At 33.0% G+C, this 22,207-nt stretch overlaps 2 protein-coding genes and 1 long non-coding RNA gene across 3 annotated transcripts; all 3 read right to left on the reverse strand.

Annotated features, from left to right (window-relative positions):
• Positions 1–1,170: 1,170 nt before the first annotated feature.
• LOC111707117 (uncharacterized) lies at positions 1,171–6,871 on the reverse strand. The gene is made up of 13 exons (XM_023480120.1): positions 6,813–6,871; positions 6,030–6,169; positions 5,473–5,552; positions 4,951–5,043; positions 4,648–4,701; positions 4,216–4,332; positions 3,848–3,916; positions 3,334–3,412; positions 2,896–3,219; positions 2,130–2,172; positions 1,999–2,035; positions 1,744–1,873; positions 1,171–1,295 (listed from the first exon to the last, which is right to left on the reverse strand). The coding sequence occupies exons 1-13, from the start codon at positions 6,844–6,846 to the stop codon at positions 1,212–1,214; spliced, it is 1,284 nt and encodes a 427-aa protein (XP_023335888.1). The 5' UTR covers positions 6,847–6,871; the 3' UTR covers positions 1,171–1,211.
• A 9,541-nt stretch (positions 6,872–16,412) lies between these two features.
• Positions 16,413–17,464, reverse strand: LOC111707118 (uncharacterized). Its single transcript, XR_002766379.1, has 2 exons — positions 16,896–17,464; positions 16,413–16,577 (listed from the first exon to the last, which is right to left on the reverse strand). It is a non-coding gene; the product is annotated as an uncharacterized LOC111707118 (long non-coding RNA).
• Positions 17,465–17,573: 109 nt separating this feature from the next.
• LOC111707119 (mitotic apparatus protein p62) lies at positions 17,574–21,181 on the reverse strand. Its single transcript, XM_023480121.1, has 4 exons — positions 21,075–21,181; positions 19,973–20,125; positions 19,673–19,758; positions 17,574–18,566 (listed from the first exon to the last, which is right to left on the reverse strand). The coding sequence occupies exons 1-4, from the start codon at positions 21,091–21,093 to the stop codon at positions 18,408–18,410; spliced, it is 417 nt and encodes a 138-aa protein (XP_023335889.1). The 5' UTR covers positions 21,094–21,181; the 3' UTR covers positions 17,574–18,407.
• Between the last annotated feature and the right edge of the window lie 1,026 nt (positions 21,182–22,207).

Raw genomic sequence — 22,207 nt, forward strand, 5'->3', positions numbered from 1 at the left:
TAAAAATACTCCCGTTCCCGGACCTTATTCTTCGTCAAAAACTTTCGTTCATGTTCTCCATGGCATTTAGTTACGCCCCTCCTTCTTTCTTTATGGAGCCATTTGTCCCCGGGAATTTAGATTTTGAGATGCATCAAGTAAAAATTTATTTATTAACAGATTTCCTTCGTATTCTTTCACTTCCTGTTGGAAAGAACTTTACCCAGCATTGTCTTGTATTGCTAGCAGAAATGAATTTAAACATAAACTAAAAATACATTTTCTGGATAGATTATCAATATTTTAATGCAACCGGCTATTTTGCAATACTTGTTCAACTCTTGTTTCTTAGATTAGGTTGGGGTTTCCAAGGTCTTAAATAATATTTGTTCATATTTTTATTAATACATTTTTGATACATATATTGAGTATCATATATATGTATCCGTGTCTAAACAAATATATAGCTTATTTTTTATCTCTTGTACTGATTTGAATAACATATATTAATAATATTTCTTGATTAAATCCTTTACATTATTGAGACTAAAATTCTCTGTATTTCTGACTGATTAAATTGACGCTATTGTCTCCGCCTACTGTTCTCCAACCGCCACCGCCACTTCACTTCGTCATTGATTGAATCTAATCATAAACTGGACCCTGGGGGCTCTTGTCTGAGTCTAAATCTGAGCTATCTTGTAGCTCCCCAGCCACAATATGTTTATAACAGGTTATAATTGTTAATTACTTAATTAGTATGTATCTCTACTTGTGGTCAAATAAATGATTTGATTTGGTTTGATTTGATTTGAAATTCTATGATTCTGTGATTCGATCTTTATAATATTTCAGATTTTGATAGAAATAATTTATAATCACATATTTTGCTATTCTGAACTTTTGATTTTGAGAGAACAAGGTTCGCGAAATTTTTTTTTGAGCCATCAGAATACCAAAAGAGATGAAAAAAATTCAAAAAATATTGAAAACATGATACAGGAGAGCTGCACAAAAAAAGGTACAATTTTGCACCAGGCGCCACTAATCACACTTTTTTTTTACTCACCCTGTATATATATGAGTTGCACTGTAGTTTTTATTGATTCATGTAATAAAATTTAAAAATAAACATGGTTTTAAAATGTGTGAAAGTTTAAACCATGTTAATTGTACTCATCATCTAAAATATATACAAATCTGTTATTTTTTATTTTCAAAGTGTTGAAAGATTACATTTTGATAGATAGAGTGATGAGATAGCAGTACGCTAGCTGTCCCAGCAGGTTTACAGGGGCCCAGTATTTAAGCACATACTAAAACAGGTTTAAAAGGGATTCTTGTGTCAGAAAAAATTGAAAAAAGAAGTGATATATTTAATCTTTTGCCTGAAATAATGGGTACATTCGGTATACCCCGCAAAAAAAAAATGCGGTTTCAGCTTCATCAAAATTTTGAAGATTTTTTTTTACAGTATGGAAATCTTTGCTTTTATACTTACCATCCAGTATTAAAGTTTTTCATATTTTATATTGATAATGTTTTCCTGTGTTTAGTTTATTTGTAAAATTTGCAATTTTTTGTATCGGGCAAATTCCGTTTTTTTGTGCGGAAACAAATTATCATGGAATTTACCCCCGAATGCTGAAGTTTGCACAATTCTAATGCATGGGGAATGCGCAAAAATGCGGAATTTGCGACAAAACTAAAAATTGGCAAGCAAAAATTTTTCCATTCCACTGGAAATACAGGGGATCATGTTACCTGAAACACACAACCTTGAGTTTCCTGATCACAGTCCTGGTAGGAGCAGGCCAGGGTGGGGATGTAGATGGGGATTGTGATGGATGTGTAGAGAAGAACCAACATGTTGATTCTAATACTGTCCTTCAGCCTATAAATATTTTGTGAACCAAAGTTACCAATTTTTAGTTTCTCAAAAATGCAGACATAAAGTGATTTTAATTAAAAAAGTTCAACCAAAACATGCTTTAAAATATTGTTAATGAAATCACTTACCATTTCTGCAGGCCTTCCATTACTTCGCTGTGTTCCTCTGGAAAAGAACTTTTTTTGATAAATTATTTTGTAATTTTTAAAATAAACCTTTTGGATGGTTTCTATACGGTTAATTTGCTAAAAAGAAATACCTGAATGTTCTGTTGCAGGAGCACCTTCAGAGGTTTGCACAATCTTATATGAAATAGAACAAAATAAAAAGGGGTTTCAAAAAAAGTTTTCCTGCTACCAGATTGAACAAAATATCATTCATTATTTTCATTCTTTGCAGTTTGCTTATTCCAAAAATAATAAAACTTATAATATACAATAATGGGAAATATGTACTTTTAAAATTTGCATTCTGTCTCACGGCAAAGCAATTTACATAGCGTTATACAAAATTTGCATAGAGTCATTGCTCTGCATAGTTTGGATAAGAATACATCCACATCTCATAACAAAGGCATTATTGGTAATTCTAGTTTTTCAATTCAAAACTGTTCAATTATAACTTTCACTTTAAATTCAATCAAAACAGAGTTATGTTTGCTTGAAAAAAAGGTCAATTTATTTTGTACTAGTTTTTATTGATGATTTGACATTTGATATTGAAGAAATTAGACCAGTAGCTTGTAATTTGTTTCATTAAATGTAGGCAATCAGCTGATCAGATTTAGAAGTTTATCTATCCGGCCAAGTAAGTCATTTCTTTTTTTAGCTGGATTTTTTGTTTTGGTGGTGACTGAACAAATATTTACACTATTGAATTAGTTGATTTAATTTTGAATTGAAAAATACAATGAAAGTTCCCCACAAAAAATTTAAGAAATCTTTTGAAGAGGTATTTCATGTATAAAGCTCAAAAGGCACAGATTTTGATTAGAAATTAAAGAATTTGCCCCCTAAATCTATTACCTCCTGTTGTGTATTTCTTGGGGTGATGTGCTCCCTCCTCAACTCAAGCTCTCCGAAGGCCTGGTCTGAGATCATAGATGCTTGGCATCTTCTTCCATCAACAGTTTCTACATATTCCCTTGTCAGATCACTAGTTCCTCCATTGTTTTCCATATCCTCAACAACTAGGTCTCCTTCATCTTGGATATTCTCCTGTGTTTGATCATAAACCTCGGGGTATACCCTTTGTTCTTTGCCATCTATTCTGGTTAGATTATTGAATGAGTCTCTCCTTGGTTCTTCATTCTCAAGATCCTCAACAGAAAGCCGAAACCAACGCAAGTTCTTTAAATAGCTCAACTATACATTGCTGTGAGATCATGTAAGAATTAGAAAAAAATGTAAATTTAAACATCATGGTAATGTTTAATTAATTGAAACTTGAAATTTAATCTTTACCTTTGGCCTATGCTGCTGTTGTGAGGGAAAGATGACTGGTTGCACTTGCTGCATGCTTCTCTTTACCTTCAGACTTATTCTAAACATTTCAATATTATCTAAATGAAACTAAATACCAAATAGATTCTGGAGATGTCAACGTAGAATTTGTACACTCTCAGGACAGCTGTATTCTTATGTCACAAGTGTCAACTTGGTTTTTGTTTTGAACAAAATTATTAATAATAATGATACTTTCAGAACAAAGTGCTTTTCATACAGTAAAATAAGTGCAATATTATGTGTTTTTATCTTCTATTTTTACATTTTTTTATTTAATCTTGGAAAACATGTCAACTAATGTGAGACATTTTCATTTCCTTATTATATTTGACACTTGTGACGGTGTATATAATTGGTCCATATCTACTTGAAAATCTTTTTACCATGAATAAGGCAGAAATTGCTAAGTTTAAGGTATTCATGTTCTTTGCAACATGTTGTTGTATTTTAGGCAATAAATGCTTTACTAAACCTGAAAGTTGTGAAGGACAAAGCTGCAGATATGGCTGTAATCACTAGGAAGGGATACACCAAACCATACCTACAAAATAATTATAGGCAGCACTTTTTCCCAGAGATTATTTTCAACTTTTTTGTTAACAATGATCATATATGATCAGGGAAAGCTGGTCATTACCAAGTTTGTCAACTGGATTGTAACAACTGTCTAAAAATGTTCCAGGTACAATATCAACATCATTAATAATCTTTTCTCTTTAATAATTATAATTGCTAGTAGACTTGGTTGTTGTACATTGCTACCTCCAGCATGGTTTTTACTTATTGATAATGTTAAATTGGATTTTCAATCTCTAACTTGCTTTTTGGGAAAAGGTATACCTGAACACTGAGGTGGTAAGGTAGCACCCTGTTTGGTATTGTGGACAGTAGAACTGCTGAGGAGAAAATATAAGAACAAGAAGACCAACCAGCAAACACACACCAGATGCAGCAATACTGATTTATAGGGTTAATTAAAGCTATGTGCACATTATCACATTCAAGGGGATGGGGGGCATCAGCAGTTTTTGCAAAAATGTTTCTTAAAGTCAGAAGGCATACAAAAAAGTGTATCGAGATATTGAAAATTCAAATTGAACTCACAACCTACAACTTACAACACAAGTGTAAGGGTAAATATTTTCTAGGTAAATACAAATTTAGTTAGAGGGAGGTTAGTATTTAATGCACTGTCAATATTTACCCTATGTATTTCTAGTAACTTGATCATAATTCCTTTTTAAATTTCCCTGTTTTATGATTAGAACAAACCAGGTTATTGTTGACATTCTAGTTGTAACAACATCATAATGAACAAGAGGAAACCTGAAAAGTCAAATAAAATCAAATTTAATCAGATAATCATTTCAGTTTAAAAAATATCCAATGTTATCCAAATATATGTTAACCCAAAACACTGCTAAAACACGCCCTAACATTTTATCAATGATAACAAACAATCAAAAGAATTTACAAAAATGTTTTTTCTCAATTATGAATTTAATTAATAGGATATCTGAAGCTTACATTCATATTCATGTTTATAATTTCAACAATGCACATATCTGAACTTACTGTATAGCTGTAAATCTGTCAACCTCCAGGATGAGAATGTTTAACTTGGACTGCAAACCGGTCACATAGTTAACCATTGTCAACAGACACAATCTACAAAAGTATTTTTGGATTATCTATTATAAACGGCCCTTTGTTTAAAAAACCAGACTGACATCTAACCAGCTAGAGAGAGCAGTAAACTGCACGGTTTATACCAGAAAAAACAGGATAGCAAACCAAATGAACCAGCCCCTTCCAGGGAAATTCGAGTGGGTTGGCTGATAAAATGCAATAACAAAGAAATGTAAAATAAAAATTTCAGGCTCAGGTGAAACCATTTTCTTTATGGAACTTCCCAAAAACAGTCTTAACAGATGCTTCAATGTTGTCCTCCTTGCACTATAAACAGTAATCATTTTCAGAAAATACTTTTATAAAAATTAGAATCTGGTTTCTTGAATCACACATGAATGTTCTTTTTTCCACAAATATCGGAATCTAATTCCAAATTATTGACAGTGTATTTATGTAGATACTTACGTTGGTTCTAAACTTGGACTCTCAAAAACCCTCAACGGGGCCATACCTAAGTTCAACGCAGTTCCCAGCAGAAAGTTCAGCTAAAAATTAAGGAATGTGAACATTTCTGGATTAAGACTCTATTTGGACAAATAAATGACAAAACATTTAGATAGGGTACAAATATTAAGGATGCTCATATTCATGGCGCAGTATATAAAGAGCACTTAGCTAAATCTCACATTGCTATCTTAGCAAGGCGGGTCACTTGAAATTACGCTTGCTGCACTTTCTTTAAAAAATACACGCTTTTCTAACCTATACATATTTAAAAGTTAATTGACTTATTTATGGTTTAGGTGGAACACTGCAACTCCATGAATTTATATGGGTTTTACTCGCTTGGGTTTAAGGGTTTTTAACCCTTTTCTTCCATATACAACAGATAGAACTAGAAAACAGTCAAAACTGAACTCAATTTAAGATCAGCCTATACCCCCTTTCATTTTCTGCAATTTTATGCAATTAATTAGGACACATTTATGTTGATAATCTTGTTAATACAAAAGGCTCAGGACCTTGAATATATTGAGTGGAGTCCTGAGATCCGGATTCTTGACAAACTTCCATGCTGTCAGTGGGGCAGGAACAGCAGCACTTAGACACAACGCTATCAGGAATATTGCAGTTAGCACCTCTAGCGTAGACCCCTCATCACCTTAACATGGCATAGAGTCTAAATGCTTTTGAGAGACTAAAGCCAGCTAATATTTTTTGCGTACGCTTTAATTTGAACGATCTGACCCATACATCTAGCAGGATTTTGCCCATTACTCCTTTTGTACTGAATTGATAGAAACTAAAGATATAAAGGTTAATTTTCTGGCCGACATGAAGAAAACCAGGACAGAGGCTCAGCGACACTGGAAAGTTGGCCTGGTCTTAAAACTGCATAATTGATTGAAATCTTATATGTTTTCAATTATAATATCTCTTAAGTAACAGCTATTAAGAAATACATCAATGTTTTAAATTTATTTTAGGTAACAGGATAAATTTTCTATTCTCATACTTATGCAACAAATTAAAACTAAAGGAGCTACGAAGTCACAAAGACATCAGTGATGTAGAGTAAATGTTACCCTCTAATTTTCCCTATTTGCAGGATAAGGTTAAAACTGTAGAATTATTTGCAATAAATTAGTAAAAATACATATTAAAAGAATCATTTCTTAAAAAGGCTAACAACGTATATATGTTCAACCGACCCGATCCATCTACTGACAATGGTAGGATACCGTTGTGAATTCAACTTAACAAATCTACAAATTAAATTAGGTTCACAGTCCCTTTAATTATACCTGACTTGGTGATGGATCCTGTTGTGTTTGTCATCTACAGATGCTTACTTAAAACATCTTTCATCATGAAAATAAAGTGATTACTCACCACAAACTTATATCTTGGCAATCAGTTGTTGTAAACCATTAAAATTTCAAATTTTAACCATTAGAATTCATAATTTAAATATCAAAGATATGCAACATAAGGTTGCACAATGCACATACATTAGAATAAGCAACTTTAAAGCTGGGGCAATTAATTAGTTGTTATCAAAAGAAAAAAAAAAGAGAAAAGGGGAAGTTAGGGGACTACGGGGAAAATACCATGAGTTTTATTTAAGACCGCTCTTAGGTTTAATTCAAAAAACAGTTTTCGCCACAAGGCTGATCTTATTAATAATTAGTTTTTAAATATATATCTCAGCCCTCAGAAAGGGAGAGATTGGCTAGACCTGGAAGTTAAGCTGAAAGTGCAGTATAATAGAGAATTTTTCAAGTTTCATTTGAGACGTTTTTACAGTATATAATTGTTTAGTAGGGCCGAAAATTCAATCTTCAAAATCTCCCCATTGTCCAATTTTGAGGGATGAATTTGAAAATCAGTTTTTAAAAAACTATTCAAAAATACGATGAAAAATTTTGCAAAAATTCTACAGTAAACTGATTAGGGCACCTTTAGTTCAACTGCTTTAAAGGGATAATCGTTTTAATTTCAAGTAACTCTCCATTTAAAGAAAGGGTTTGTCCAAACCCCAATAAATATATTCTGTAAATCTTTATCTAACCAATAATGTGAAAGACATTGTCGTTTTTCTAGATTAAAAAGTGTTAAATCTAATAATTTTCTAGATTAAAAGTGTTAAATCTGATAATTTTCTAGATTAAAAAGTGTTAAATCTGATAATTTTCTCATAGTTGTTATTTAAGAGAATTGCGCAAGCTACTTTTGTCGTCTGGTAACCACCATTGAAATAGTGAATTTCTAGAGATTCATCAATTCATCTTTGATCAGACATAGGTTTTCACAGTAGCGTTGGAGTCGGATAAACCACTCTATTAATGGAGAGTACAGTCCCTTTAATAAGATAAAACAATTCGACATTTTTTGGAAAAGTATACTTTGTCTTAAACACTGCAAACAAAGAAAAAGTTTCAATTATTATGGAAATTATCAATTCTATTTTTGATAGTTTGATATTTTGAGGTTACGTTTAAAATTGTCGAATTGAGCAGTAAGCATCTCTTCGACGTGTTCAAATTTTAAAAAATGGCGGAAGTTTTAGTCATGTTCGTCGAAGGACAGATTAAAAAACAGTATTGATCAAATTTCAGAACTATGTGGATTTCTTGCAGAGGATTTCAACTTAAATTAGCAAAATTATAACATAGTAAAACTTTTCGACGTACTTTCAATATTCTGTTCTTTGGTTGATGCTAAACAGGCCATCTAACCCAGGGGACATACACGTATACTAATGTAGATCTTAGAAACAGTTGGAGATCCAATTATGGATAATTTTTCTCTCTCTTTTCTCTCAATCCTTCATCAAAAATACAGGGTGTATCTAGTAAATATATTTTTATGTCCATTTGTAAATATTGAGAGTGTTTAGAGCTTCAGAAAGATTTCAGATGTAAATCTTATTTTAAAATTGCATGCTTGACAACTTTCCTTTTATTACATGATGCATAAATTTTACCCTTACCAAAATTATTACCCACAACATTACGCCATTGGCGAACAATTTGGTTGAATTTAATAATTATTTGATTCAACATACAATCATACTTGTAAAACTAGGTTCACAAATGAATGCTGCAAATTATTTCAAAGATAAAGACGACTTCAAATCGTTTCCAATTGTCATTTTTTTAGAACCCTGTTTTACGTCAGATTTTCACCAGAAAAGCTTTTAATAATATTGTATTTAATAAAAGATAAATGTAAATGAAAAAAAATAAAACGCAGAATCCTAAATTAATACTTTAATCTTCATCAAAACATAAACTTTTTACACGCAAACCAAACAACAGCTACAGTGGTATCCCAGAAATATGGGGTAAATATGTTTTTTTTAATATATTGAAATGTCGCCAAGGACTTTTTTTAAAATGTGTCCTGGAATATAAAGGCAATAACAAATCTAAATTACAAATTACTTTACAACATTTCTACATGATAAAAAAATGAAGATGACAAACGTTTCACAGTTTTCTGGCTTGTTTTGCTGCGGAAAAGATGGGGTGTGTTGATAATTAATTTTCATTTAGGAGGTATTAAAGGGAATATTTACAATGGTATTTAACTTTTTGCTGATCAAAGTGATCAGAGAGCTTATATTCTGAAATGGTGTCCAAATTGCCTTAAATCTGGAGTTTAACAGTAAGCTAGCCTATATACAATATTCCACGAAAACCCAGAATATTCTGTGCCCAACGCCAGTTTTTAAAAGTTTGATGTAAAATTCTATATTTCGCTCCTTTTAGAAAGTAAATATTAATATTTTTCATATTTAAAACACCTTACAAAGCTAGTGTTAAAGGGTCGAACTTGAAGTTGAATTTACGCCTTCTTTTCCGGCCTTTGATTACCATTTAAATTATTCTAAATTTCTAAGGTATGGCAGAAAAAGGGGAATAGTGTAGCATGTATGGGCAGCCGTAGTACATTTGAATTTTCGAGTCGGGTCAACCTTTCCGGTCCCGGTTTGTACTTTAGCTAGCTCTATGGACAGATAGGACAAGGTTTCAACAAGGTTGAAGCGGTCAGACTTTATGCTTCATATAGGTTGAATTTACTTTTACCAAGGGCAGTTTTGTGTGGTAGGATTAGGAACTTTGATGTCTCTGTACAGTGTACACTGATGTATAGTGTTAAAGTAGGGAACTACTGTTTAGTGGACTACAGGGAGGGGAAACGTCATGTTTGTGCGTCCGTACCAAAGTGTGCGTCTGTTAATGATTAATAAGAAACTGAATACTGGTACTGTAGATATAATGTTCCAGATTAAAACAATTATAGTACAAAAGAAGTTTAGGAGAATATAATTTGTGTATTGTATTGTATACATATATTTTAATTTACCTCCTTTTGACCAAAATTACCGACCTATGATTTACCCAACAGAGGGAGGATAGGTTACTTAACGTCCCTTAGGACAGTTACGTAAAATAACTACCCGTTCTGCAAAAAATTAAGCGCATAATCTCTCAAAAGACGATACAATTGTATAAGACTATTTTTCGGGAACTTAAAATTTTACTTAACCACAGGATGCGCTGCGCTCTGGATGTTTTGTAGATAATATTGGTCTTGGGAACCCTTGGTAAAGTAAAATTCCCTAAAACTGCAGGTATATTAGTTGTAAATAATTAATATACATATTTAAGTCAACACTATCAGCGAAATTTTGACGCAAAAAATATAATTTGATTAATATTTATATTAAAGTATTCGTGATTCAAGCCTAATTTTAATTGACGACATTTTTCTGCACCTTTCTTGACTGTAGGGTTTTGGGCGCATATGCTAAAAATAAGGAACCCGTCTGAAAAGCATTGCGATTGGCTATCTCATGCCGAACCATGGTGACATTTCCATTAACTTTATACTTATTCCCTGGTGGACTATTTTAAAAGAAACTTGAGTATGAAATACGTTGTACTTAACAAGTTTAAAGGCCGGAGAATATAAGTGTATATGTTTATGTAAACAGTTTCCATAATGGAAACTGAACTGTAACCCGGAATCCCGGCGGAAACCCTAGAGATGATATTATTATTGTTTAAGCAAGCGTATAATCTGTCAATCATCTCAATCCTTCCTTATTTGTTTCAAATTAACTAAATGTATTTTTCCGAAAATATATTTTGTCTAATTTCTTTAATAGAGGTCAGACGTTTCTATTGTATTTTATAATTGAAGATACAGGGTTATCTACAAAGAAATAGACTTTTTAATATCTGCATTTTCTTTATTCATGGTTCCCTTTAGCTGTAAACTTATTTTCCCTTCGAGTAATTATTAAATAAAAATGTTCTAAATAGAAAACCAAATTTACACATTATCTAAGGGGTTAGGTCGTCATTATAGTCAATTCCTTTTGTGGGACATCTTTTTATAGATATCAGAAATATAAAATAATTCATTTCCTTCAAGGGAGTTTAAAGGAAAAATGAAAGGGGGTATAGGATGAAACCTGAGAATCTTAGGTTTTGAACGATACATATAAGACATCTATCTGATGTTACTGTCTCGGGAAATTGATATAAAACTGTGTCAAAATTATACGAAAATTTATATATATGCAATTTTGTGTAAAAGTTGTAGTATTAAACAGATCATATTCAATAAATACGCAACCAATCTGAAAACGATAATATCCCACAGGAGCCTGAGAATCTCAGGTTTGCTCCTACTATATTTCTTATTTATACTTTTGCATTTTAAATAGATATAATTGATGAAATGATTAGATATAGTCCGTATTGCGTCACCAGAACTTCAGTCAATGGCAGTGCTGTATCGTTGTCACGTGATACAGACCGAAATCACGTGACCAGTATACTGCGCTGCCATTGGCTGAAGTTCTGGAGACATAATACGGACTATATGGACTAAATGTTATAATATTACCAATTTTATCTATTAAAATGCAAAATAAAAATGAAAAAATTATTATAGGAGCAAACCTAAGATTCTCAGGCTCCAGTGGGATATCGTCGTTTTCAGATAGGTTGCGTATTTATTGAATATGATCTGTTTAATACTACAACTTTTATACAAAATTGCAAAATTTCTCGAGACAGGAACATCAGATAGATGTTTATATGTATCGTTTAACGCCTGAGATTCTCAGGTTTCATCCTATACCCTATTTCATGATTTTTTCCTTTACAGTCCCTTTAACATTATCATTTACATTTTGGTACACCTACGACCTTCACATTTCACTTAAAATTTGGGACCCCCTGCACTTAGAATACTGAGCATTAGTAGATATTGACCAACAATTTTTTTAAATAATCTATTTACATTCATATATTTTGAAACCTTTTTCTTTCATTTTTGGACTAGATACAGTTGTTGTCGTGTATCTCAAGACATTAAAGACGTCTTTCTATTTAAATGTTATACCAGTCTGTTAAACAGCAGAGACACATGAACAAGTATCTTAACAAAGAAGGGTTGTCAATTAACAGTTAATCCTTGTTTACTTATAAACTCGTAACTTGAAAAATGCTTGTCAGCGATCAAAGCATTATTTATAAAAGTCGTTTTCAGTGTATTGATAAAATCTCATACACCCTGTTCTTAAATTTTTCAGATGACATATGATGAGACACCCACTATATAAAGTTATCAAATTACATACACCCGGCATTTAAAGTTATAAGATTACTAATGCATTGGACACCCTGTACTTAAAGTGTTTAGATTACATATGCTGGACACCCTGTAACTATAAATGATCAGATTACAAATGCATTTGGACACCCTGTACTTAAAATTATCAGTTGAAATAGTTAAAGTAACGAGGCTCTTAATATTCTTCTGACCTTGTGGAGTATATAAACTGTAGTTAGGAGTGTAAAGTGCAAGTTTACGCTAGTTTAATTTATATATGTTATCGTTGATATGAGTAAGTACTCGTCTTGCAACGAACCAACTTTGCTGTTGGTGAAATACCAATTTTACTGAAACACCGCTTAACATGAATCTAATTTCTGTTTAGAAACTGCATGCTTTCCATAAAATTAGACTAAAACCGAAATGTATTTTTTCGACGAAAAAAGCCTAAACTTTAGACTGAATACAAATGATCTAACAGCAGCACCAGAAAATCTAGTACTGAACTCAGCTGTTTACATTACAGGGTGTGCCAATAAAAATCTAGTACTGAACTCAGCAGTTTACATTACAGGGTGTGCCAATGAAAATCTAGTACTGAACTCAGCTGTTTACATTACAGGGTGTGCCAATGAAAATCTAGTACTGAACTCAGCAGTTTACATTACAGGGTGTGCCAATAAAAATCTAGTACTGAACTCAGCAGTTTACATTACAGGGTGTGCCAATGAAAATCTAGTACTGAACTCAGCAGTTTACTACATTACAGGGTGTGCCATGAAAATCTGTTTACATTACAGGGTGTGCCAATGAAAATCTAGTACTGAACTCAGCAGTTTACATTACAGGGTGTGCCAATGAAAATCTAGTACTGAACTCAGCTATTTACATTACAGGGTGTGCCAATGAAAATCTAGTACTGAACTCAGCAGTTTACATTACAGGGTTTGTCAATGAAAATCTAGTACTGAACTCAGCTGTTTACATTACAGGGTGTGCCAATGAAAATCTAGTATTGAACTCAGCTGTTTACATTACAGGGTGTGCCAATGAAAGTCTAGTATTGAACTCAGCTGTTTATATTACAGGGTGTGCCAATGAAAATCTAGTATTAAACTCAGCTGTTTACATTACAGGGTGTGCCAATGAAAATCTAGTACTGAACTCAGCTGTTTACATTTCAGGGTGTGCCAATAAAAATCTAGTACTGAACTCAGCAGTTTACATTACAGGGTGTCCCAATGAAAATCTAGTGATGAACTCAGCTGTTTATATTACAGGGTGTGCCAATAAAAATCTAGTTCTGAACTCAGCAGTTTACATTACAGGGCGTGCCAATGAAAATCTAGTATTGAACTCAGCAGTTTACATTACAGGGTGTGCCGATGAAAATCTAGTACTGAACTCAGCTGTTTACATTTCAGGGTGTGAAAATAAAAATCTAGTACTGAACTCAGCAGTTTACATTACAGGGTGTCCCATTGAAAATCTAGCACTGAACTCAGCAGCTTACATTACAGGGTGTGCCAATGAAAATCTAGTACTGAACTCAGCAGTTTACATTACAGGGTGTGCCAATAAAAATCCAGTACTGAACTCAGCGGTTTACATTAAAGGGTGTGCCAATGAAAATCTAGTATTGAACTCAGCGGTTTACATTACAAGGTGTGCCAATGAAAATCTAGTACTGAACTCAGCAGTTTACATTACAGGGTGTGCCAATGAAAATCTAGTACTGAACTCAGCAGTTAACATTGCAGGGTGTGCCATGAAAATCTAGTATTGAACTCAGCTATTTACATTACAGGGCGTGCCAATAAACACAGATATTTAGTGAAGCTTTTTTGAATCGTTTTTAATTGTGTTTTGTGAAACAGTAATCATACTATTCCGCTTTACCGTCTTGGACTTCATTATGTTATCGGAAGTGGAGAATGATTTTCAATTTTAATATTTATTGACACCTTTTGTTGTTTTATTTTGAGCTTTATTCCGTACCCAGCCCCGCCCCCATTCTCTCTACAATATCTTTTTGATTCCGCTATTTTTTATATCTTTGAGATATTTTATATTTATTTGGGATATTTTATATTTATTTGGGATATTTTATATTTATTTGGGATATTTAAATATATTTGAGATATTTTAAATATATTTGGGATATTTTATATTTATTTGTGATATTTTATATTTAATTGGGATATTTTATATTTATTTGGAATATTTTATATTTATTTGGGATATTTTATATTTATTTGGGATATTTTATAAATATTTGGGATATTTTATATTTATTTGGGATATTTTATAAATATTTGGGATATTTCAAATATATTTGGGATATTTTATATTTATTTGGGATGGCTTCTTAAAGGATTGGAGTATAAGTATTATATGACCCTACAGGTAAAGATTGCAATGCCCAATTAACCCTTTAAACCTTAATCTGATTAATAATGTGGAAGATGTTTTCGTTTTTCTAAGGTTAAACGTGTTTATTGGACATGCTATCCTGTAGTAGAAATGCGCACGTCATTTTTGTAGAAAATCCGCGATTAAAAATAAATTTTCAATTAATTTCAATTTTTTTATTCAAACTCATGATGAGCCATAGCTTTTAAAGGTACCGTTGTGCAACGAGAATTGCCACCTTTGCTGCAGGGTCGCTTGATATAATGTTTACAATCCCTTTACAATCACATTAATAGTATTTTACAACCACGCTGACCCCTCTTATTTATTTTACTCTTCATAATCAAGTCCTATTCAAACTGATAAACTTTAGCTGACATTAATTAAACATAATTAGAATAGATTATAATAAATAAGTAAATAAATTCTTGATGTTTTCAATTTTTTTAGGGGGCGGTTGGCTCAGTTCCAATATTGATGATGCCTAATGATTAGTCAAGTCTATTTTTTAAATGTTGTATTTTCAAGGTATATATCGGGTTCTGTCACTTGCCTTTCTTTTCAATAGAAACAGACACACATTTAGAACTCAGGGCTTAGATTGTATTTATCACAAAGAGGTAAAGAATGCAGAGATGAATTAAGTTCCAAGCGAGACCGGGTCGACTTTAAAGTGTCACAACATAACTTTAGTTTTAAATTTGGCAACTTGTAGAAAAAGAAATTGTTTAGAATAAACTATTTTGGTATTTTTAGAATTTATCTTTCGAGGAACCTCTTAAATAAAAAACCTAAAGTTTTTGAAAACAAACCAAGCTTTGTCCAATCACTAGAAGAGCGTTTTCATGAACGAACACAATAATTGGAAACAAATGAAAGTTTTCGTGAAAGCTATTGTTGTTCAGAAAAAAAACGAACCATTATGCGAAAACCTTTAATCGTTCAAAGAAATACAAACGATAATTTTTTGAAAAGAACGATTTAAAATCGTTAGATCGATCTTGATCCTTCATGAACGATTTCATTTTTTTATTATTTTTGAAAGATTTTAAATATAAACGAACAACTCTTTAAGCAAACTCAAAAAACTATCGTATTTTTACTGAAAGAACGATTTTTTTGATCGAACGATTTTACTGAACGATCGCTCAGTAAGAAAACAATCATTTTGAGAACGAACTATATCAACTTAACTTAAAAAAACGTATATTGAATAAAAGAAATGAAAAAATGAACGCGGTTGTCTTTAGAAAATTGTAAAATACCCTGGTTTAAGACAATTGAAATAAAAATTAATGAAATGGGTCTTGAACGTTAAACGAAAAAAATGACCGAACACGGCCAACTCTAGTAGAGTAGAATATCCCCTGGTTCAAGAATAAAAGCTGTTTTGACAGGACTTCAGAAACGAGTACAATATACAACTATATGCATTGTACGTTAACCATGATACAGAAGCCGATACTTCAGTTTGTAATTCATTAAGGCTAATTCATAACAAAAACGCTATCAAATTCCTCACTGAATTCCCAGGTTTGAGACACCCAATTTATTTTATCAAAAAATTCGAGTAGTTATAAAGTTAGAATCTTGTGCTTTATTTATTTTTGCTCGACATTTGATCAGACAAATTTGGTAAGAACAGTTTTACTATAGTTTGAAATATAGTTTTTATCGTTATGTATTCCCAATGTAATAAAAGCAAACTTATTAAGACATTTTGAAACAGGACATCTCTGATGTTTAAACACAGAGCTCATACATACGCTTTCAGTACTTATAGCAAGATTGGAGAGAAGGATAGCTTGGATAAACTTTACATTTTAGCCAGTCTCATTTGTTAAGTAGGCACTGCAGAATAACTGAATCAGTTTATTGAATAATTTGACTATACAAATTACATAAAAGCTTAAACATATCCTTGCACACTGGCACCAGCAATAGAATGATCTATTTTCTAGGCTTTACTCTTCTTTTTTTCTGTAGAATCTTCATCGCTTGCTTTCCTCTTCTTAGGCTCACTAAAAAAATGAATTAGTTGAACAAAATTCAACATTCGGTTTGAAGTAGTAAATAACATCCTTTAATTCTGATAATAATTTCAAGCCGTTAAAAAGGTTGACAAACGAACATTCAGTTTATTCCCGTTTGCTATCCCCCCCCCCCATAGATTAATACAAATACAGATAGAACACTAGATGTCATTTTCCAAGATTTAGGAAGTTTCCGTTCATAATAAACCTGAGGCAGGAGCCCAAAGGAGTTCACGTTCAATGACAAGACAAAGAGAAAGCATTAATTAATTAAATAAAAATCTCTTGCTATAGTTTTAAATCTACCTTGTTTCTTTCTTCATGGGGGATTCTTTCTTAGGGGTTCCCTTTTTCCCTTTCTCCTTAGTAGGCTCGTTGGGCTTTTCTTCTTTTTCTTCACCACCTTTCTTCTTTGGACTGATCTTCTTTCCTTTAGCTTTCTTTCCATCAATCTTGCCTGGGGATGCCTTCACCTCCTAGATAAATCAAATTCAGTAGGTAAATGGCACGATGTTGTATAAAAGCGCAAAACCTATCAAATATTACTTTGATTTGGGTACAGGGTGACACACGAAACATGACCGTATCAAAACCGATAATTGAAAATATTGAAATTTAATACAACTTGGTCAGATGTTATTAACCTTATTTAATTAATTTGACACCCCTCTTTTTTTGCAATAACTCGCATACCCATTACTTAAGGTCGGACTTATGTTCTAGTCCTCAGGCATTTTACTTTAACTATACCAGACTAAATCCATAATTAGGCCTACTTCCAGTCATTGGATTTCATTATAGCTCTTTTGAAAATTTGAAATGAAACCAGAAACACATTTTAGTAATTTTGGGCAGATTTTTGCACAGACAATTTACACTCTACACAAGATTTTAAAATGTTGAAAAATGTTCAGATTTAAATTTGCTTGATAGGCTTTTCAAAAATGTATATATTTGAAATTTTTTTGCAGATTAAAGTAGAGCAGAAAGCTTTTGAGTAGGCCAATTCAGGTTTGCATTTACAGCTAAAACATGCATTTATCTGAAAATTACATTTTTTGCATGACATTACAAAAAAGAAGAAATTGCAAATTTTTGAAAATCGCATAAACACGGCATAAAACACATTTTTGGAAAACATCTGACCTGACTTTCAAGTGAATATTTTTTGCAAAGTTTTAGAAAATTATGCAATAAGCTTGCAAAAGTTTGCACAAGCTAATTGCTTACTTTCTTTCTGACTTATGATTTGTCAATGGAAAAACTGGTATTTAAACATATGCTTCATAAAAATTGCACAGCTGCATGAAAAATGTTTAAAAACTGTCCAACAATTGGTTAATAGAGCCGTCCAAGCAGCTTTCCAAAAACATAAAATGTTTATTATTGTTATAATCATAGAATCAACTTTCAAAAAAGCTAGCGACTTTCAGTGGTGCAAATTTAAGGAAGTAAATGCATGGACCATCAATCAGTCATCTTCTCTTTTCTACGATTAAAAATATTTATTTAAAAATTCAAGCTCTATAACCCTTGAAGTTCGAAAAGCAATATAAAAAAATGGGGGGGGGGGTCAATTCGACCCCGCCCCCCCTTCCGAAATATGGTAAGTACCAAAAGATATGCGGACCAGATTCAATTGAAGAAACGCAAGTACATAATAAACGAGGTTGGGATGTTTCAAAGAAGGGGGACATTTCATTGACAGGACAAAGCTATTAAGGGTACCGCTGTGGATCAAATAAGCCACTCGCTCAATGGAGTGGTATACGTTTATGCAGTAACATTTCTGAAAGCAAAACCTTAGCAAAAAGTAAATTATAACCTGTAATCATAAAAGTCCACGCAGTGTGAGCCCACCAGGGTGACCGGCCCTGTGCCGCTGATAATCTTGAATTTAGCTGCATCTGGGACCAGAATATCTAGATACCGCTGCAGGTCAACTCCACTTTTCATTTTTGCAAAGGGGGTGATCACCTAAACAGAAAGTATAAATTTTCCAGACTAGAATGTACCACCAAAATGACCAGAGAACGCGGTACTCCCAGTCCCTTCTAAGTCTTATCATCCCAAATTAATGGGTTTATTTAAGACGTACTCAGTGCGTCTTAGTCTGCTCCGATTCGTTGTGTATGGAAGTGTCTCTTTAACTATAGGTGTTAGCATGTAATCTAGTTTTGATATGAAAGTTATGATCTTCATTTGATTTCGCCGACAGGGGGTCGGGTTTCAAAGACAAGTCAGAGGAGTCTTATGTTAGTAATAAGTGTGGATGAAACTATCTGGGTAGCAGGGGAAGGCAGGCTGACATAAGCCGCAATCACATATTATCCTTGGTCTTCCGGCAGCCATGAGCCACGACCGTGTTGTCTTCCATGCCAAAGCATGCTAAGCGCATACACTCCCAATACCTTTTTAGAGCCTTGGCTGAAGTTTATTCCTTCATTTTTACTAGTGAACCAAGCCAAACCAAACATCAAAATTCAGTACGAGTTTGCCTCAATATGTTATATTCTGAAATGAATTCAGTCTTCGCATGCAGAAAACGACGTCATTTAAGACCTTAAAAATTTATAAGTTTTTTCAGAAGTAGTTTTTTTTTCATCAGTAATATCGCAATTTTATTTGCATTTCCTCCTTTTGTAAACAACCTCCTCTTGTAATTAATGAAGTGTCGCTATTTTTTTCGACCGATCTGACTAATTTTAAGAAATCCCTCACTCAAAATAATTTTTTTGTATTATATTATGCGACAGAAAAGATAAAATGGCAAAATAAGCTTTTCAAAAATCGCTTTTTGAAAATTGCAGAATTAAAAAAACACCCTGTATGTGGCATATCACTAGGAGGAAAAATGTTGTGGCTTATTGCCGCCTGCCCTCCCCCGCTCATCTGGGCTCTTATCTTTCAATAAGGAAGCTGAAGATAGAGCTAGAATATTAAGACATACTTTGTACGTCTCTGTACCCTGAAGTGTTTGTCCACCAGAGGGGAGTCGTGTTTCACCGTGAGTAAGTGAAGACGTCAAATGTTACAAAAACTACGGATGGCAAAATTCAGGTTGAGAAGAGAAAAAAAATAACCTTTTGATCCTTGTACCCAGTAGTTTCAATCTGGACTACAGTAACCTCATCTTTTTTAGCGGTTTCATCCAGTAGAATAGTCTTAACTAAATAATAATAAGATCTATAACTTAAAAGCTACACCCAGATATAGGTTTCGCCCCCACACTCAAAGGTTTCGCCCCCACACTCAAAGGTTTCGCACCCACACTCAAGGTTTCTCCCCCACACTCAAGGTTTCGCCCCCACACCCAAAGGTTTCGCCCATACACCCAAAGGTTTCGCCCATTAAAACGACAATTCACCCACTAAAAGCCTTACCCAAGAGCCTGTGATTAGGTTTACAAGAAGGATCAAACTCTTCATCTTCTGGATCTTCGGAATTATCTGCTGGATCCTCGGGGTTCCAGGTATACTCACCAGCTGCTCCAGTCAGAGTACAGCTCCACAAATACTCCTCTTCAATATTAGGTCCTTTATAGAGAAGTCGTGTTATTAATAAAGCCAGAGTTGTCCAAAATTAACGGGTGTATTTTTGGATGTTAAGGTTTTCATTTTTTGAAGAACTTAACGTTTCGTTTCTCAAAACTATCATTTTCATAAAACTCATAGTTTCGTTAAGAACCCATCTACGACAACCCTTAAACGATCGTCCCATCGTTAAAGATTGTTAAAAAGAGAGGAAACCGACCGGCCAGAAGGGCACCTGTAATTATCAGAGTACGTTAAGAAAATAGTTTTAGCTCCCACACAACTGTTTTACTTTATGGAAAACGACATTCAATAGATTTGCATGTAATAATTTTTTTCAAAAAAAATTTCCAAGGGTTCACGATCGTTAACGACTACCCTTCGTTCACAATAGTTACCATAATTGTATATAAACATTTTTTTTTCAAAAACAAGAGATTTAAAACAGTATAAGTAAAATAACTGACACGTTTTTATAAAATCTATGGTTTTCAAAAAATATCGTTATTCGTTTTCTAAAAATTCGAAGTTTTTGAAAACTATTGAAAATCAGAAAACGATCGTTTACAAAAACTATTAACAACCCTAGGAGTATTTAAGAATTACTTGGATTATCTCCGTACTAGTAAAGTTTGGCCACTGGATGTCACCGCAAGATATAGTTTAGGCGCATAATCTAATTTTTCTATGCTTTTTAGATGTTTTCACCGTACTTCAGAGGGCCGCTGTCGGAGTCGGAGACGTCGTGGTTAAAAAAATTCGAATGAAAGGGTTCCAAAACTCGTTCTCTAGGAAAGACCTGGATTTCGAACATGTGTGTACCAATCAAATTAATAAAGAACATTATTCTCAGAAGAATAAAGAATTGATCTTTAAACTAACAAGAATTTACACGACTTCAAACATACAGAAACAACTTCACGAAAAACTAAAAAACTCGTAGTTCACTTACCTGACAGTCGATCAGCCATTTCAAAGATTAATTTTCTTCAATGATATTTGAGCGATGAGATCAATCAAATCAAGCAATGCACTGATAATGTATTGTTTATTTACCTTTAAAACTGGTTTGTTTATTTGTATTGGAGCACGTCAAAAATATTTGAGTTTTAAAATATTTCTACTAATTTTAATTTATAGATAAAAATAATTGTATAAGTTGAAAAATCAATTAAATGTGAGGTACGCATGATATATAATGAAGTGTTATGTAATGTACGAACAGAAAATTGTCATAAACGATGTGCTAACCCTTCCCTCTCGTCCAAAAAAATCGTATAATCTAATTGAAATCGGACATACCTTGTTTAATAACAGCATTTCCCGTAAAGGGTGAGCAGGTGCTCAACTAATATATATATATATATATTCATTATTCATCCATTAATCAAATATGTACATTGTACTCAGACATTGACAAGAAATGCCTTTCATTAAAAAATCATGATTTTACATGAAACATGTGTTTTAATATGACACATCAAACAATATTTGCGGTGAACATGTATAATTAATTTTTTAGTTGTACAGCAATATATCGATTGAACTGTAAACGAACACGTTTAATTATTATTTTTGTTTTATTTTATGATCAGAGCTCTTAAATTTGCTCAGGGTCAGGATTCTTGAATCGCTAAACTGCAAAACAGAGTTGACTTCTTGGCTCTTGCCCCCCCCCCCCAGGGGGCAAGCCTTCTTCAGGGAGGGGCATCCCCCCCTTAATCAGGCTAGGGGGGCCTTTTCTCCATTTCCCCCCTAGTTACGCTCCTGGGTGAGACTTTATAGAGCCACTTCAAGCTAATTTCATATAGCACCCCCCCCCTCCCTTCCCTTCCAAAACCCTCCCATAGGCCGAATTTCACTTTATTATTCTAGAGCGTAAGATCGTCATTAAATAATACATTTTGTGCGTATCACTGCATTTAATATTCAAACTGATTATTTGATAGTTTTTCTTCCTTGGCCATTTTTTTTAAATTACCCATCTTGAAATCCACGTCTGAAGAAATAACTCCAGATTGAATTCAATATTATATTTCAAGGTTACATCTGAAAATTTCCTTTTTTGGCGGTTTTTCCCAAATT

The sequence above is a fragment of the Eurytemora carolleeae genome, unplaced genomic scaffold (assembly GCF_000591075.1).
Source record: "Eurytemora carolleeae unplaced genomic scaffold, Eaff_2.0 scaffold155, whole genome shotgun sequence".
NCBI lineage: Eukaryota > Metazoa > Arthropoda > Copepoda > Calanoida > Temoridae > Eurytemora > Eurytemora carolleeae.